The sequence below is a fragment of the Drosophila montana genome, unplaced genomic scaffold (genome assembly GCF_035044405.1).
Source record: "Drosophila montana isolate Dmon_TW-CO22-7 unplaced genomic scaffold, ASM3504440v1 contig_3733_1, whole genome shotgun sequence".
In the NCBI taxonomy this organism is placed as follows: Eukaryota; Metazoa; Arthropoda; class Insecta; order Diptera; family Drosophilidae; genus Drosophila; species Drosophila montana.
Window position 1 is genome coordinate 2,592,614 of NW_026998620.1, and position 16,847 is coordinate 2,609,460.

Here is a 16,847-nt window from a genome sequence, read left to right on the forward strand (position 1 = left end):
TTGTAGATGCGCGTTCTCAAAAACAATGTACATTCTGATTCATGCAAGCACACCCGAAACCTTCATATTAGATCGATATAAGCTCCATTTACAGTTTATACAGTCTACAAAGTCTGCAATTTTGAACTAAGATGTAACAATAAGAGCCTAATATAGAGACGACAGAGAGTTGACCGTACGGTAAAAGATATATAAATATTTATTATACAAACAATCAATATGAGAGCAGCAACAAATTCTAAATATTGTTAATCCAGTATAGTATCGTATAATCAAAGATAAACACCAAACGAGCAGCATACGTACAATTTTAAAATACCACTTAAAATGTAGCAATAATACAAAACGAAAAGTGCATTAAGATACAAAATGAAAAATCGGTTTGACAGCAACAACGCATTCAACAAAATATATTGAATATAAAAGTGTACAGAAGTGTGGACAGAAATCAAATTCAGCAATTTTCAATCGTCTTGCGGCAAAACTCTGTTATATGAATGAATAACAGATACAAAAAATAAAAAAGAGACTAGATTAAAAAGCAAAAATACGTTTAATTTTATATATTAAATGCTGTTTATAGTAATTGCCAAAATGTACTCTCAACTAGGTTGCGATCTGCTCCATCATCTCTTCGGAAAGGCCTGCCACCATTGGAAAGGCGTCACCAATAGCATTTGCTGCCTGTAGCTTGCTATGGATAGCTCCCCAGAGTTCCGGATTGCCATGCTCCAGGGTCGACATGTTGCCTATCATGTAGAGAGCCCAGCGGGCACGCGACAGGGCCACACAAACGCGATTTGGCTGACGCAGAAAGCCAATCTGTCCGGCCCGATTGCTGCGCACAAGCGACAGTAGCACAATGTTTGCCTCTAGGCCCTGGTAGCTGTCCACAGTTGTAACTAAAATGTTTTGGATCTTAGCCTTACTGAGGAGTGCTTTAATTTGTACAACTTGAGCATTGTAGGGCGTTAGAACGACAATGTTGGTGTGTTCCCTTTCCAAGCTTGCAGCTAGTTTCACCAGCTCCTTGGCCTCGTGCTTGTTTACAAAGGACATGTCATTCTGAAAATAATAATAAAAACTTAATTGCAATCATGAGTACAGTATGCATTTTAGCCTACCAGCTGCTGCTCGTATTGGTCGTGATTGACAAAGAACATGTTGGCTGCCATGCCGTGCACATTGCGGTAGGCTTTCACCGAGTCGTCACTGATCAGTTCATCATAGAAAATGGGCACCAGGAGTTCAGCAATGCAGCTGCGCATGCGATACTGCACATTAAGCACGCTGGCGGGAAACTTGTGCGTAATCAGACGCTCGAAGAGTGACACCTGCAATCCTTGTTGCATATAATTGCCCGTATGGGGCTGCAGCTGCTTGTGATCGCCAATCAGTATTACGTGCTGCGTGTATGGCGTTAGGCAGGCCAGCACATGGGATTCAGCTATCTCGCCGGCCTCCTCAAAGATGAAACACTTGCTTTGCAGCAGACGGAACAAAAAGTTAAGCCGTGCCGCGCACGTGGTTGTCATCGCCAACAGAGCTTTGTCACGTGCCTGATAAAACTGAAATATTGTGCGTAGGGTGTTAATCTTTTCCGTTACAACATGCAGCCGCTCCAGTTCCGATTGTATTTCCACATGGGCAGACTCGCTGCCATCGAAGTCCGCATGCAGAGTCTGCAGTCGGTTAAACTGTTCCTTGTACTCGCACTTGGTCAACCACCATATGTGCTTGAGGCGCGGCGGCACCAACTGATCATCGGATATTGTTCGCGCATTGAATTGCTCGATTTGGGGCAGACGCGACTGAGAGCCAAAGCGCAGAATGCTGCTCGTGTGCTGCGCGGCCTTCAACAAGAACTTGTCCAGCGAGTCGTTTGTGTAGGTCAGCACAACAATGGGTCCAGAGCCAAGCTGAGCGGCATTCTGTAGCAGCGTCTTGACCAGCTCAACGGACAAATGCGTCTTGCCTGTGCCGGGCGGGCCTTGTATAAGGCAAAATTCCATGCAGAGCGCCGCGCCAAAGGCCGTTCGCTGCGCGTCATTCAGCTTCGTTTCCACGGGTGGCTTAGCTGCCGTAAATGGCTTTCCATTATACATTAACTGTAGGTCTGGTCTAATGTAGGCGGGCGGCTGTACATCAATCTGTCCTTCGACAATGTACCGGCACATGGGAAAGTTATCGGCGCTGCATATGCTCAGATAATTGTGGACACGCAGATACGGCTCCAAGAACACCGGCGTCTCGAACATGATCAACGGCTTGCCATATATATTACCAATATTGTATTGCTTGGCAATCTCCACGCTTAACTAAAATATATTGAGTTTTATAAATAGTTCATAATATACAGGGTATAATGTCTTACATATCCTTGCTTTAACATTTTGTCCTCAGTGAATCCGACGGTGGCCAGTATTAGATTGTCAAAATCATAGCTGCTGGTGAAGCACAGTAAAGCGCCCGTCTTAAGATTTTGCAGGTATTGAAGCTCTGCCCGTCCTGCCGAATAAGTTTTCCATAGTTCTTTTTTTTCTAGCCGTTCTGATGGCCCTATATCTACAAATATCAGGCTATTCCGCTCCGCTTCGACAAATTCCGGGTTCAGGTTGAGCTGTGTGTGCGGCCAAATCAGATTTTGTTCCACCAAGGCATCGATATTGCTCTTGGAACGCAAACGCTGCACGAGCTCACGCAATGGCTGCACAAAGTCATCGCAAAGCAGCTGCCGCTGGCAATTTATGTAGCCAGCCACGTCATCGAAGGCGACTGCAGGCACAGTATTGGCGGCCGTATCGCCTGCATCAGCTCGTAGTAATTGGTCCAGCTTGGGATATATTTCGTTCTTTACGTGTGTACTGGCTGGCAGCACATCCAACTCTCGGATGAATTCAACGCACAGCGGATGGTTCAAGAGCTGAGGCAGCTGACACCGGGCGAGCAGCGTCTTAAAATGCTCGATTAGCTCATAGCCGGACGGTTCCAGTACGCCCAGCTTGTGTGCACGTATAAGCAAACACTTTATGCCGCGCAACATCAGCTCGGAGTCGGCATCTAATGTGCCCTTGGAAGGCGGCGCAAAGAGTTTCACAGAAAAGCGCTTCACGTGATTGAGGAGCACAGTTTGCTTGGCAAAACCAGACAGTAGCTGCCGGTCGAAGCCGCCCAATTCCAATTGACACAGTACCGTCAGCACTTCGATATACTGCATCACTCGTTTTTGGGAATCACTGTCCGTCAGCTGACCCTGGAAGAGATCACGCGGCGCGGACATTAAGTAGAGAAACATTTCCAGCGGCGTCATTTTCAGGGCCTTTGCAAAATCGGCAGTGGTAAAGCGACTCGGACTTTTCGTATCCTCATTAGTTTCTAGCCTAAGTTGCTTGAGATAATCATCTAATGTTGTTATTAGAAATTGCATTCTATAATAAAACCCGCATATTTTTTGCTTACCAGCTCTGCTGCAAAACTCAATGCGTTCCTCATGTGTCTCATTTTCCACTTGTTGCTTCACCTGTTGCTGCAGATTTTGTACCAGCTCATCCTCATCCTTATTAAACCAATCATCATCCGAGTCCGACATGGTGAAATTCTTTACTTGCGTTGCGTTTGCGTTCCGCAAATGTAATGAAAGTACCGTTTCATAAATGCATGGTTAGAGTTGCCAAAAGCCTTTGCTTTGTGTAGGTATTAGCGATGTGCAAGATTTTAGTGCTAGTAACTGATAGGAAGTATTTTTTAAGTAGTTGATGCGGGCGATAGTAGCTTTTCAGAATTAACTTTTCTACTGAATTTGTCATTTTATTTAATAGCAGTTCTTGAACTTTTACTCAATCTAAGAAATCAAGTTTTTAAATAAACTGCAGATTTGATCTTGCATTTACAAATAGAATAATTCTGCGCACTGATTTGGCCAAAAGCAATATTTTGCTTCATTCGGTATTGTTGAGCTGGCCACACTTTGCGGTGCTTATGGCGTTCTTTGATTTGTGCGCGAAATAAATAGGTTGCATTTTGATAAGCTTTTGTATTTAAAAATTGTTTATTATATATAATAGTACAGCAACTAACAGCTCATCGTTCAGCCAGTCCACGTGTCCAAGTAATTAAAGCAAATACATATATTTTTCGGCACCTCATAAATACCATTTACTTATGATATCATTGTTCGCTCTTCTATCCCGTTTCTAAACAGGGGAATAACAGGAAATTTATACTGTCTGAAACATTATGGTTGAGCTTTTTGGAGAAGATTACGACTGTTGGGAATGGTTTCAGGCTGATAAAGAGAAAATATTGCGCAGCTTAGCTCGCAAAAAAGCCACCGATGGACGTCAGGTGCAGAGAAACAGGCGATATAACTACTGGAACCGTGCCAAGGCGGCGGCGCCGTCTAAAATTCCAACCGATGGTCTTCAGGAGATTTTTAATCTACAGCCTCTGGGCATGTTTCTCTACTTGGCCACCGAAGTAGAACCAAACTTTTTTGTCAATCAAATTGGGCCGCACGACGACATGGAGCGCGTGCTAATCTATACGCGCATCCTGGTCACTTTATGTGAACTGGAGCTGCCGGGCTTTCACTATGATATGCTAAGCAAGTTTGCGGCGTGCACTCCACTCATCGAGCACTATGAGGAGTTGGTGCGAAAACTGTGCACGAAAAGCTTCCGCACCATGTGGACCGATATGAAGCGCGTCGATAGCATTATTAGCTATATGCAGACGCTATTGCTGCAGGCTCAGCGCGCTGGCGTTATGGACAACAATGGCATGCAGATACTTTTTAATATTTGGACGCACTTGAAAAACAACCAAAACCCGTTCATAGAAGAGCGTCCGATTTGCATAGAGTTTCTGCATCAGTTGCACGGTCTGTTTAGCGTAGATCAGGATGTGTTGGCTGAACCGAATCCTGCCGCCGAGGTAAGCTTTTCATAGAATTCAAGCCGTATCTAATTTGAATGATTTTTAGCTATATCCCAGCCTGGAGGAGCTCAAGCTGTGGCTCAAGCAGCACGAGGATGCCTATATACATAAACCGAAGCTAACGATCAGCTACAAAAGCACCACGCAGTACATAAATAGCCAACGCTTGTTTTTGCGTCAGCAGTTTTTGCTGCCGCTTCGCGAATTGGTGCGCGTTCTCCATCGAAAGCGCAGCATGCAGAATATGATGCCGCTTCAAATAGCCTATGAGGAGGTACAGATCAAGCTGAATATGCACTTTCCGGACGCCCATAGCAGCAAGCTGCTATTTGTTGATCTTTTGGCTGCGCAGCGCAAAACAGCAGCCGATCACGATATCCAATTCGGTAACTCTGAAGAGGAGTCTCTGCTAAAGCTCAAAAGTGGTGCACTACTTTGTTTCACTACAAGCTACGATTTCGATAATCTTATACTGGCGACTGTGGCTGGCACTGATATAAAGCAGCTGCGCCGGGGCTACGTGAGTGTACATTAAATTAAACTAGATATTTTTGGCTTGATGTATTCGCTGTCTTTCAGATTGCCATCACGATAGTGCGGCAGTTTAATATAGGCAACATTTATGGTAAATCGTTGATCATGTTCGAAACTCCCGTCTACTTTGAGCCCTACCAGAAAGCGTACATCTACCTAACCAACAGCAATGTTATCAACTTTCCGATGTCCGATTATGTAGTACATGGACTGACGAGGACGCAGCCGCCAGCATATTTGAATCACACACAGCCGCCGAATGTCTACGAAAGTCAAAAGTTTGTGAACAAATTGCGCAAAATGCCGCTGAATCTATCGCAGCACGATGCATTCCAAAGTGTGCTGAATACGAACTTTAATCTAATCCAAGGTCCGCCCGGAACGGGCAAGACGCATCTATCGTTGCAGCTGATAAAGACCATGTTGGAGCATGCCAAATTCTGTGCGCCCATTGTTGTGATTACATACACCAACGATTCGCTGGATAAGTTTCTGCTAAAGCTAAGCTCTTTCACCAGCAGCATTGTACGCTTTGGCTGTCAGTCGAGACTGCCAGAAATTGCCAGGTTTAATGCACGTGCCGATACAAACATGCACATGATAAATCCTAGACTAAAGCGTCTGTACTGGATGGTAAATCTGGAGATCAAGGAGCATTTCAAGCGCCTACAGACACTGTATGCCTCCTTCAATGATACCGATAAGGCCTATTCGGATATTTTGGCGACGCAGCGCCTCGTGTGGAATGCGCAAGAGAAACTCAACTCCATACGGATGATATTCCAGCACTATTTAATTGTTAAAAAGAACGTGCTGGCGATGACTACCACGTGCGCTGCGCGTATGAATTTTGTCTTTCGCTTTCTGAAAAGTCGCATTGGTAAGTGAATCAAAATCAGCACAATTATATATTAAATTGGTTTCATTTTAGTCATTTTCGAGGAAGCTGCAGAAATTTTGGAGGCGCACATATTGCCCTGCCTAACACCCTATACAGAGCACGTGATTATGATTGGCGACCACATGCAGCTTAAGCCATATATAAGCTATATTAAGGGCCTGAAATATTCAGCTATCTGTCAATCCTTATTTGAGCGTTTGATACGCTCAAATTTCCATGTGAACGTACTGAATATTCAATACCGTATGCGTAATACTTTTGCGGAATTGCTGTGTCCCCTGATATATCAGAAGCTCTTTAGTCACGAGTCGGTGTATAATTTTCCCCCTGTTCGCAATATGACGAAGAACCTTTATTTTCTTCAACATCAGGAGCCTGAGACACATATCTACGATGGCTTTCTTTGCAATGATTGGGAAACGCAAAAAGTGTCTGAAATAGTGAGCCATTTGATAGACGTCGGCGGCTACAAGGGCAAGGAGATTGTCGTGCTCTCACCCTACACCATGCAGGTCGAATCAATTAAAAAGAGAGTAAGGCTTGGCAAACTAATTAGCTGGTGATATGATGTATAAGCCCTTCTACTTTGCAGTTATCTAAGAGAAAGCATTTAAAAGATGTTGGCATTACCACTGTTGATAGTTTCCAGGGTCTGGAGGCAGATATAGTTGTGCTCTCGTTGGTGCGCAGTAACACACATGGAAATATTGGATTTCTGTCTGAACAGAATCGTATTTGTGTCGCCATGTCCCGCGCTCGCTATGGCCTCTATATCATTGGCAATATGAAGATTCTATCACAGAAATCAGCTACTTGGCGTGAAATACAGAATAAGCTGAGGCAGCAAAATGCTATAGGCGAAGAATTCCCCTATAAGAAAATGATGTGAGTGGCAGTAACCGACTTACATTGTAAATAATGTAAACTACAAATAATATTAATAAATATAATCATGTTTTTGTTTCTATATAAAACTGCATTCACCGGCTTTAAACTAATTTAGGGAGCTCTGCATGGAAAATTGTTTCTATTTTTCGTTAAGTGTATAGGTTGATAAATGAGGACCAAAGTTGTATGATCAAAAATTAAATTTGGGGTACAAATGTTTGTTCATTCGATCTGCATGAATTCAAAACTGATACGATAAGCAAATTTAAAAAAAAAAACGGAAGCCAGCTTTAATTAAAATATACTGAAATGTTTAAGTATTTCGTGCTATATACAGAGCGCACGCGCATTGTCAGTATTATCATCATATTCAAGATTGGTCACACTCGATGTGCAAAATGTTGGAATATTTTTAGTGCTGTTTTATGAAATGTATATAAAATTAAAACACGAAGTTAATTCGAATAGATTACAACGATTAAAAAGCTAATCTAATACAACGTAAGTATAAAAAAAATTTAATTGGAATTAATACATCTAAATATGCCTAGCAAAGCTGGTAAACAAAAATGCCCGCGCATTTTATTGTAATACCGTTTGTAAACAGACTAATGTAAATGCGAAGTTATGTTTATACATATGTAGACAAACCAAAGATGGGTCGCAGTAGACTTCGAAAGAAACAATTGTCCTCAGGATCAGAGAGTGACGTTTCGCCTACGCCTCCGAAAAGAAAGAAATCCAGGCGTAGCGCAGAAACTAGCGAAGAGGATGGAATGATTGTGGAAGCATCTACTTCGCGCGCGGTTCACAGGCGCGCAACAGCGAATGCAAGCTCTTCCTTCGAGAATCCCTCGGTAATTATTCTGAATTCTGTTTAAAATAAAATTAATATAAGTTTACTAATTAAAGCACGGACTGACAGCTCGAAACGTATTCCAGCGTTGCGGAAAAATTATTTCCATACGTTTACGAAATTTTATGTGCCACTCGAATTTATACATAAACTTTGGGCCACATATCAATTTTCTTGTTGGCAGCAATGGTAGCGGCAAAAGTGCCGTGATCACTGCCCTTGCATTAGGGCTTGCCGGCAGTGCACGCAACACAAGTCGCGCCAGCAGCATACAGAGTAAGTTGCCCAATCGTTTATCCAAGAGGAATACACTATTAAACTTAACATTATCTTTTTTCAGAGCTCATTAAGAACGGGGAGACAAATTCATCCATTGAGCTAACCCTATGCAATACGGGACTGCGGCCATTCAAGTACGACGTTTATGGTCCACACATTACGGTTGTACGCCAAATACGCCAATCATCCTCGACGTATGAGATGAGAGACGCTCAGAACAGATGCGTTTCCAAGAAACTGGACGAAATACGACGCCTGCTGCTTTATTTTGGCATAAGTGTTGAGAATCCGATCTTTGTGCTCAATCAGGAAGCTTCGCGCGAATTTCTCAAAGAGTGGGTGTACTTAATTGCAAATCTTAGAATTTAATTTAAAACTTGAAACCCCATCCAACAGCCTAGAACCTGCATCGAACTATAAATTGCTTATGAAGGCGACACAGCTGGATTTATGCGCGGCCAGCTTGACTCAATGCCACGAGCAGCGCGAGCATATTAATTATGATCTGGAGCTGCTTAAAAAGGTAAATCTTCATTTAAAATCAGAAAAGCTATAAATAAATAATTACTTTAACTGCGCAGAAAAAGGAAAAGTTGAAAAAGCTGTGCCAAGAGGAAGAGGAAAAGTTGGCATTAATTAAAAATAAAGAGGCAATTAAGGTATGACGGCATATCTCGTGCAGAACTATAAAGTAAAACATATTTTCTATAACGTAGATTCAATTAAAAGAGGCTACAACCATGCTGGCTTGGCAGAAAGTAACCAAGATTCAGGAAGATCTGACTAAAATGGAGCATACACTGAAAATAATTGAGAAGAAAAACGCAGATCTGTCGCAGAAAACAACCCAGAAGAATAGCACACAGTTGGCACTCGCTCAGCAGCTCGAGTAGGTAAAACAATTACCTTAATTTCACATATTTTAAATAAAACTTACTCATAGGCAAATTGAGGAAACCAAACATCGAATTATGGAAAGTCACCAATCGCAGGAAACAAGGCTAAGAGCCGTCAAGCGAACTATTCAAGATTGTCTTTATAAAGCCAGTTCAATTAAAGCAGGAATTAAAAATGTAGAGAAACGTCTTAGGGAGGAACAGACTACCTACGATGGCTGTCAGAGGCATATGAATAACTATCACGAAGACTATTCGGAAGTGAAAAGGCTTCGGGAACAGAACGCTGCTACGCTGGCAACTCTCAAAGTAAAGGTGGCTGAGAGTAATGAGCTGATTTCCAGGCTCAGGGACGAACAGAACAGTACAAAGAACCGAATGCCTGCCACGATAGAGCAGGTAGAGTCCGTGAAAAATGAGCTGAGCAAACTGCGAAAAACTGAGCGTACGTAAAAATGTCTAAACAATCAACATAAATTAATCTTACTTTGGTTGCTGATATCATTTTAGAAAGCCTGCAATGGGAAATGGAATCGCTGTTGCGCAACAAGTCAAACAAAATGTCCGTTTATGGTGAGCACGCAATGCAAGTGGCCAATGCATTGCGTGTTCAGTACAGTGGCGGCAATGCGCACAAAATGCCGCGTGGACCTATTGGCATGTACATAACTGTACCGAATCCCAAGTATCGAGATCTGATAGAGAATCAACTGGCTCACTGTCTGCGCTCGTATATTGTTAGCACCGACAAGGAGCGAGTATCTCTGAGAGCTCTGCTGCAAGAATCTTATGCAGGTGGGAATATACCTACAATCATCACGAGTGCGTTTTCTAACCGGGTTTACAACGTATCCAAGTACAAAGTGCAAAACAGATCTTCAAATACGACCGTGCTGATGGATGAGATTAGGTGAGTTTTTCACGAGTTTAAGCATAAAACGTTTAAGTAACCAGTTGTTTTTATTAACAGATGCGATGATCCTGTCGTAATGAACTATCTTATTGATACAATGCGCATTGAGACGGTCTTGGTCACCGATTCCAAGGAGATAGCCGAATCGCTTACGTCGAACTCGGAAAATGTGCCACCCAATTTAACTCGCATATTGGTGCCCAATTTGGGACTGGAGTATTCGCCATCGCCCAACTATGCCATGTACTCCATTAAAATCACGCCTGCGCGCTTCATTCAGGTCAATGTGGATGATCGCATTCGGCAGCTGAAGACAGAGCAGGAAAGCCTAAGAGAGCGTGCAGCAATCCTTCAACCAGTATATGCTAAGGCTAAGCAAAAGCTGGACAGTGACGCAAAGGAGATAAGCACTAAAAGTAATATGATTAATGCACATCACACAGAAAACTCAAAAGCGTTGCAAAGAATTATGGATATTGAGAATTTCGAATATCGGGAATTACCCGCTCTTGATGTGCTGGTAAGTTGCACCGATGCAGTTTCCCCTTAAATCATTTAATCTTGTTTTGTTTTCGTTTTAGGAAACTCACTTGACGACCAGCGGTGAGAAGATCGAGAAATGTAAAGAGGAGCGTAAAGTCTTGGAAAGTCAACTGCGCGATATCGACGAACGTAAAACTCAAGCTGCCGAAGAAGCTAAAAGCGAACAAATTATTCTCGACGGAATTAATAAAAAAGTAAGCGAAATTGACACGGCGTCTCAGGAATTACAACGTAAAGCTCGTGATTTGGATCGACATTATGAGGAAAACCAACGACGTTTTAAACAAACTAACGAGCTACTTAAATCAATGCTAAAAGACAAAAAAGATTTGGAGGATGATTTAGAAAAGGAGCGCCGCGAGGCACAGAAAGTCGGTGACTTTATTGATACAAACAAATCTGAAGAGAGAATTCGTGATAAAATAAATCGATATAAAGCAAAGATCAAACATTACGAATCGATGAATTTAAACAGCGAGGAAGTAGAACACAAGTTATCCACCTTGCTTGATAATCTTAAAATCGAAACTGAAAACTTGGAGAATATCTTATGTGTTGTCGAGAAATTACGCATCGAATACCATACTCGGGCACAACGATTTCAGCGATCGCGATATCATTTCTTTACCATGGTGCAGTTTCAGTTCAAGGTAAGATTATTAAATTTAACAACTGAATAAATCTAAATATTTATTACTTTATACATTTTTTAAACATGCAGCAAGCACTTGTATGTCGCCAATTTGAAGGCAGTCTGGAGCCGAATCATAAAGATAAAACGTTGCAGATCAGTGTCTTCCCGCCAAGCGGGAACAAGACTTCGAATACGAGGAGTTTGTCCGGCGGCGAAAGGTCCTTTACCACAGTGTCCCTACTGAAGGGCCTTTGGAGCACTTCCGATCATCCATTTTATTTCTTGGACGAATACGATGTATTTACTGTAAGTTCATTGCACGTTTTATTCACACAATGTCCCTTTAAATAATTTGTATAAATTTGTAGGACGAAGTTAACAGAACTTTTATTACTAAACTGCTGATTCAGGAGGGCACAGATTTTCCAAACCGACAGTATTGTTTTCTTACCCCACAAGATACTAAAGTCGATGCGAATCACTTAATAACAGTACATAAGTATGTATATATGCTATTTTTCTTTATGTATCAAGATTAACCAATACAATTTGTTTCTTTTCACTCTTTTTTTAGATTGGAAGCACCAGAGCATTAATTTCAAGCTAATTTTTATAAAATTTGTTGCTGGACGACTGCTCTAAAAAAACATTACCATATATTTAATTTAGGCTCTTATATGTTATATGTTATTAAATAAACGTAAATTTTCTTTAAAATATTTTTAAATTAGTTTCTGTAAGGCATTCAAAATAAAATAAAAAAAAATTGATATGGCAACTCTGAATTCACGTATTGTGGTGCAGCGCTAAATAATGCGCATGCTACGTTCAAGCTGAATGACAAGCGGGCTCATTGGACGATACGAAAATACCATGTGTATTTGATATTTAATCTATTATTTTGGATATTAGCTTTGATAAGTTAAAATGCATGTATATATTTACTTGTGTGTTCTATTTTAGTTGTTTCACAAGAATTTCGAGCTCATAAGTGATATGTGGCATCATACAGTCTGAACGTATGTTGGCCACCCTAACAAATAACCTAAAAGCTGGGCCAGAGACACGGCAGCTCTGAAATTTATATTATTATTTTGTAAATTAATTAAAAACCCAGAATGAGCCGCAACTACAAAGAAGATCAGACCAATGAGGTTGAAGCGCTGGATTCCATATATTGTGGTGAAATGGAAGGTAACTCGAATTGTCTTATTGTATTTCAATATAATGCAAATATTCCTTTTGCAGTTCTACAGACAGAACCTTTCCACAAATTTCAAATTCCCATTGCTACTGAGGAGTACAATGCCGATGCAGTCGAAGAGAATGAAAAAGGTTTAGCGTGCAAGCTTCTGTTTACTTACACAGCAACATATCCAGATGAGGCTCCGCTGGTAGAAATTGAGGAAGCGGAAAATTTTGAAGACAATTTTGAGGCGCGGCTGCTGGAACACTTACGCCAGACAATTGACGAGAACATCGGCATGGAGATGGTGTTCTCTTTAGTGAGCAGTGCACAGGAATGGCTAAATGTGCAGTGGGACGAGCACAAGAAAACTCAGGAGGATGAACGGGTGCGCAAGGTTCAAGAAGTCGAAGAAGCGGAAAGAAAGAAATTCGAAGGTACGCGTGTGTCTGTCGAAACATTTATGAAATGGAAGTTGGACTTTGAGGAGAGCACGGGCGTTGCGGCAAAACGGGAGAAAAACAATGATTGCAAGAAGCTGACGGGCCGAGAGTTATTCATGTGCGATAACACATTGAACGATTCGGACATCAAATTTCTGTTGGAGGCCGGTGAAAACATTGAGAATGTTAAAATCGATGAAACGTTGTTTCAAGATATTGGTGAACTGGATTTGGATGACGACGACGATGAGGATTGGGTGCCCGGAGCTGATGACGACGATGATTAAGCAGTGCTGCGATATTAAAAAAAAAACTCATATAAGGCATACTTGTGTATTGTAAACAAATGGCTCAACACAATGGGTTCTTTATAGTTTTACAAATAAAATGCTAGCGTGTTATCAATCTAATGCGTTGGGATTTTGCAGACTCATATCGGATAATTTAAGTCCGTAGCTTTGAACGGGTTGAATGTCGTCCAAGTCGAAAAACTCCTCATCACTGTCATCGTTTTGCTCGACATTTGGGTTGATCTGGGCAGGATCTTTGTTTACAGCTGGCAGCACATCACGTGGAAAATTAAGTTTTGGCCATGATCCTGGTTCCAATTTTGGCAACGTAATCTCCACCTTAGTGCCAAACATTTGCACAGAAGCTTTTTGTACATTGATTATCTAAACAAACAGAAGCGTCAGTTATCCAAGTTGACATAATAGAAAGCATTCAGTCTTACACCACGCAGTTCTAGGTCCAAATCAAACTTGGCATTTTCCTGTTCTGGAAAGACCAGCATTATGTGAAGGCGAATCGGATTTACTTCAACGACGCTTTGTGCGTAATGATATTTTTTGGCATAGACTGCGACAACAACATTCGTGGCCGTCTGATGCCAATCGTATCGGCATTGGACTATCTGTTTGTCTTCGTCCTGCAGTGTATCAAATAGATTAATCGCAAATTGCCGTATGCATTGTTCGTATGACTTACATCTTTAACAAATTTATGTTGTCCGTAAACACAGCCTTTTTGAGCCATGAATTGCGCAAAATCGGAGGTACGTTTCTGACAGCATGACCAAAATTTCATGCCCTCATGGAATATGGGAACGCCAGGATGATAAGTGCACTCGCCAAAGTCGCTGCTTGTGTTCGTGTAGGAGTAAGTGCAGCCATTGTTTTTGCAGCTCGTTCCCACAGCAACATCTCTAATATATAATTATATATTAAATATCATTCAATAAAAGCACAACAGAGATCTTAAGTACCCTTCGCTGCCTGCAGTTGCAGCTGGAGCGGCAACAGTGCTGACTTTTAAAGCATCAATGGTGTCCTTCAATACAGGCGCTACTTTTGGCTCCAGGACAGTAAATGGCGTTTCAATGGGAGGCCTAGGTAGTGATTCCTTAATAGGAGCTCGCACTTCAATTTCCATAGTCTTATCCTCATCGTTGTCATCCTTGGCTGGCTTCTCTGGTTCGGGCGGCTTAATGTTTGAATGTTTCGCCAAAGTGCAGCCTTTGATATTGAGGAATTCTGTGAAGTCCACCGACTTTTTACTGCAACATGACCAGCCTTTGTAGGCATCGTGGAAGAATGGCGCACCCGGATGATGCCGGCAAGATTCTATGCAAAACAACGTGCTGTAAGTTCTTTATTTTTTCATGTTCAGTAGTTTTACTTACCATCAGTATTGGTGGCGGGATCAAAAAGTTGGCCGCAACCTCTGTTATAACATTGTTCCATTTTCTCCTTCAATATTTTATAGTTATTTTTGGTTGCTTTGGTCTAGAATATTCGCATATAAGTTGCGCAGTGGAGGCAAGCCGATAGATATTCACTGAGGCTGCCAACTCGATGACAAGTAAATAACACTATCGACAAGTGGCCGAGTTAAGTGTTGAAAAGTGTTAGCATGTCAAAGAAACGGTTTTTTGATTATTTCAACTGACTTAGAACATACAAACCTGTATTTAGAAGCCATGTGATACGAGTGTTTAGAAAGGCAATCAGCAGTTAGAGAACAATTAAGACGGACGGATATTCGAAAGGGTCTTTAAACTGTTCGGTATGTGGCACTTGGAGACCGAAACCGGAATTAAAATACAAATCAATTAATGCAAATGTAGTGAAGGTCAGTTCGGTTTTTGTCTACGTGAGCTATGCACAGGATTTGCCAGACGGAACACTCAGAAAGGTGTGTGCTGACAAATTGTGAGTCATTTAGCAAAGCTAATTAAAAGCGGGAATGATGACGAATTGAAACCTAAGACGAAACAGAAACTGTGCTGGAGTAGGCTCCGAATTCTATTTGATCTAGGTATTAATATGTGTAAAAAATTTGAATATGTGGAGCCCGCTTTTCGGTTTCATTTATTGCCCGCGGCGACAAGACATTTATTTAGCTTGCATTCAGCGAATTGTCATTTTATTGAAAATTCTTGTGGTCAACAAGGTTATCAACGCGCCGCGATAGCTGCCAACTGGCAGTTGCTCCGACTGCAATTGGCCTTTGTCGTTATGTGGCTGCACTTAATACAAATTATGACAGGGGCCCTGGCGCCCGACCGGTCGGTCATGTGCGCTGCGCGTCTGCATCCACGATTTGACCAGTCGAGTTTCGGGTGCAGTTGGTGCTGTGAATCATGCCGCCACCGTCGCCGCCGCCACCGACGCTAATGATCTGCTTGGGGCTGTTGTTGGCTCTGGTATTGTTGTGCAATCGCTCGAGAATTGTGGACTATTTTCATATTTCGACTCTGCTGCACTGCGACTTCTGACAACTCTGCAAGACAAGCTCAAATAAATAAAGAAATATAAAAATTCGGAGCTTTAGTTGCCGTATGCCGCCGTGTGTCCCAGTGTCAATGGAAATTAACACCGCAGGCACCGGCTTGGCCCATACTAGGCGTCTACGTAATTTAACATACAATGGCAAGCGGCAACGACAACAACAACAACCAACACAACCAACACGTCAACAATAACGACAATATGCAATTGTTTGCTGCGGCATGAAATGCTGTTGTAAAATGCAAAGGCAAACGCTTGCACAGATTTCTTGCAATTCGCAGTGCTAACAAAAAACAAAAAAACAAAAAAAAAAAACAAAAATCAAACAGTAACAAGCAAATAAACATTCCAAGCCCAATGACGCGTATTCAGTTCACACTTCATTGGCAGCTCCAGCTACGATTCTAGCTACTGTTTGTCGATCGATAAGCATCGCTTGGGCTCAGTTGCATCTAGATATCGCAGATTCGTATATAACATACAAGTAATTATGCAAGCTGCAACAACAATAACGAGGCACGCCGAAGATATAATACCCATGCAGACCCAACCTTTTTATAATGCTCATAGTGCTTTTCCGGTATCTAAGAAGCACAGGGAAAATAGTTAATGCCGAGTTTGGTCAAGATATCTTAATAAACAAAAAAGTTTTTCACACAAGAACCTACTTTTCGACCGATCGTTTCTATGGCAGCTATATGATATAGTGATCCGATGTAAATAAGATTTTACATAAATGTAGGGAGCATAGTGAAACCTTTAAATGGCGAGTTTGGTCACGATATCTTGAAAAACAAAAAAGTTTTTCATACAAGAATCTACTTTTCGACCGATCGTTCCTACGGCAGCTATATGATATAGTGCTCCGATATACGTAGGATTTTGCAAATATGTGGGGAGCATAGTAAAACTAATATTTGTCAAGTTTGGTCAAGAAATCTTGAAAGACAAAAAAGTTTTCCATGGAAGAACCTACTTTTCGACCGATCGTTTCTATGGCAGCTATATGATATAGTTATCCGATCCTGCTGGTCCCGACATATGTACTGT

General features: G+C 41.8%; 5 protein-coding genes across 6 annotated transcripts; 3 read left to right on the forward strand and 2 right to left on the reverse strand.

The window, feature by feature from the left end:
• Window positions 1-534: 534 nt before the first annotated feature.
• Window positions 535-3,719, reverse strand: LOC135436987 (NFX1-type zinc finger-containing protein 1). Its single transcript, XM_064694783.1, has 4 exons — window positions 3,460-3,719; window positions 2,375-3,402; window positions 1,125-2,318; window positions 535-1,065 (listed from the first exon to the last, which is right to left on the reverse strand). The coding sequence occupies exons 1-4, from the start codon at window positions 3,587-3,589 to the stop codon at window positions 607-609; spliced, it is 2,811 nt and encodes a 936-aa protein (XP_064550853.1). The 5' UTR covers window positions 3,590-3,719; the 3' UTR covers window positions 535-606.
• A 119-nt stretch (window positions 3,720-3,838) lies between these two features.
• On the forward strand, window positions 3,839-7,349 carry LOC135436988 (NFX1-type zinc finger-containing protein 1-like). 2 transcript variants are annotated; one of them, XM_064694785.1, is made up of 6 exons: window positions 3,839-4,117; window positions 4,202-4,932; window positions 4,982-5,455; window positions 5,515-6,349; window positions 6,401-6,903; window positions 6,963-7,349. In XM_064694785.1, the coding sequence occupies exons 2-6, from the start codon at window positions 4,237-4,239 to the stop codon at window positions 7,257-7,259; spliced, it is 2,805 nt and encodes a 934-aa protein (XP_064550855.1). In that variant the 5' UTR covers window positions 3,839-4,117; window positions 4,202-4,236; the 3' UTR covers window positions 7,260-7,349. The 2 variants fall into 2 exon arrangements, with proteins under 2 accessions (XP_064550855.1, XP_064550854.1); XM_064694784.1 differs by having other exon boundaries at window positions 3,840-4,108.
• A 256-nt stretch (window positions 7,350-7,605) lies between these two features.
• Window positions 7,606-12,096, forward strand: SMC6 (Structural maintenance of chromosomes 6). Its single transcript, XM_064694240.1, has 14 exons — window positions 7,606-7,759; window positions 7,904-8,115; window positions 8,171-8,390; window positions 8,455-8,728; window positions 8,790-8,916; window positions 8,975-9,052; window positions 9,110-9,282; window positions 9,337-9,734; window positions 9,800-10,199; window positions 10,260-10,722; window positions 10,784-11,395; window positions 11,467-11,685; window positions 11,748-11,878; window positions 11,954-12,096. The coding sequence occupies exons 2-14, from the start codon at window positions 7,915-7,917 to the stop codon at window positions 11,973-11,975; spliced, it is 3,318 nt and encodes a 1,105-aa protein (XP_064550310.1). The 5' UTR covers window positions 7,606-7,759; window positions 7,904-7,914; the 3' UTR covers window positions 11,976-12,096.
• A 314-nt stretch (window positions 12,097-12,410) lies between these two features.
• LOC135436531 (RWD domain-containing protein 1) lies at window positions 12,411-13,418 on the forward strand. Its single transcript, XM_064694156.1, has 2 exons — window positions 12,411-12,573; window positions 12,628-13,418. Exons 1-2 carry the CDS (start codon window positions 12,498-12,500, stop codon window positions 13,293-13,295), a joined length of 744 nt encoding a protein of 247 aa, XP_064550226.1. The 5' UTR covers window positions 12,411-12,497; the 3' UTR covers window positions 13,296-13,418.
• CHORD (CHORD-like protein) lies at window positions 13,328-14,849 on the reverse strand. Its single transcript, XM_064694155.1, has 5 exons — window positions 14,690-14,849; window positions 14,273-14,630; window positions 13,996-14,212; window positions 13,742-13,936; window positions 13,328-13,682 (listed from the first exon to the last, which is right to left on the reverse strand). The coding sequence occupies exons 1-5, from the start codon at window positions 14,748-14,750 to the stop codon at window positions 13,410-13,412; spliced, it is 1,104 nt and encodes a 367-aa protein (XP_064550225.1). The 5' UTR covers window positions 14,751-14,849; the 3' UTR covers window positions 13,328-13,409.
• Window positions 14,850-16,847: the final 1,998 nt, after the last annotated feature.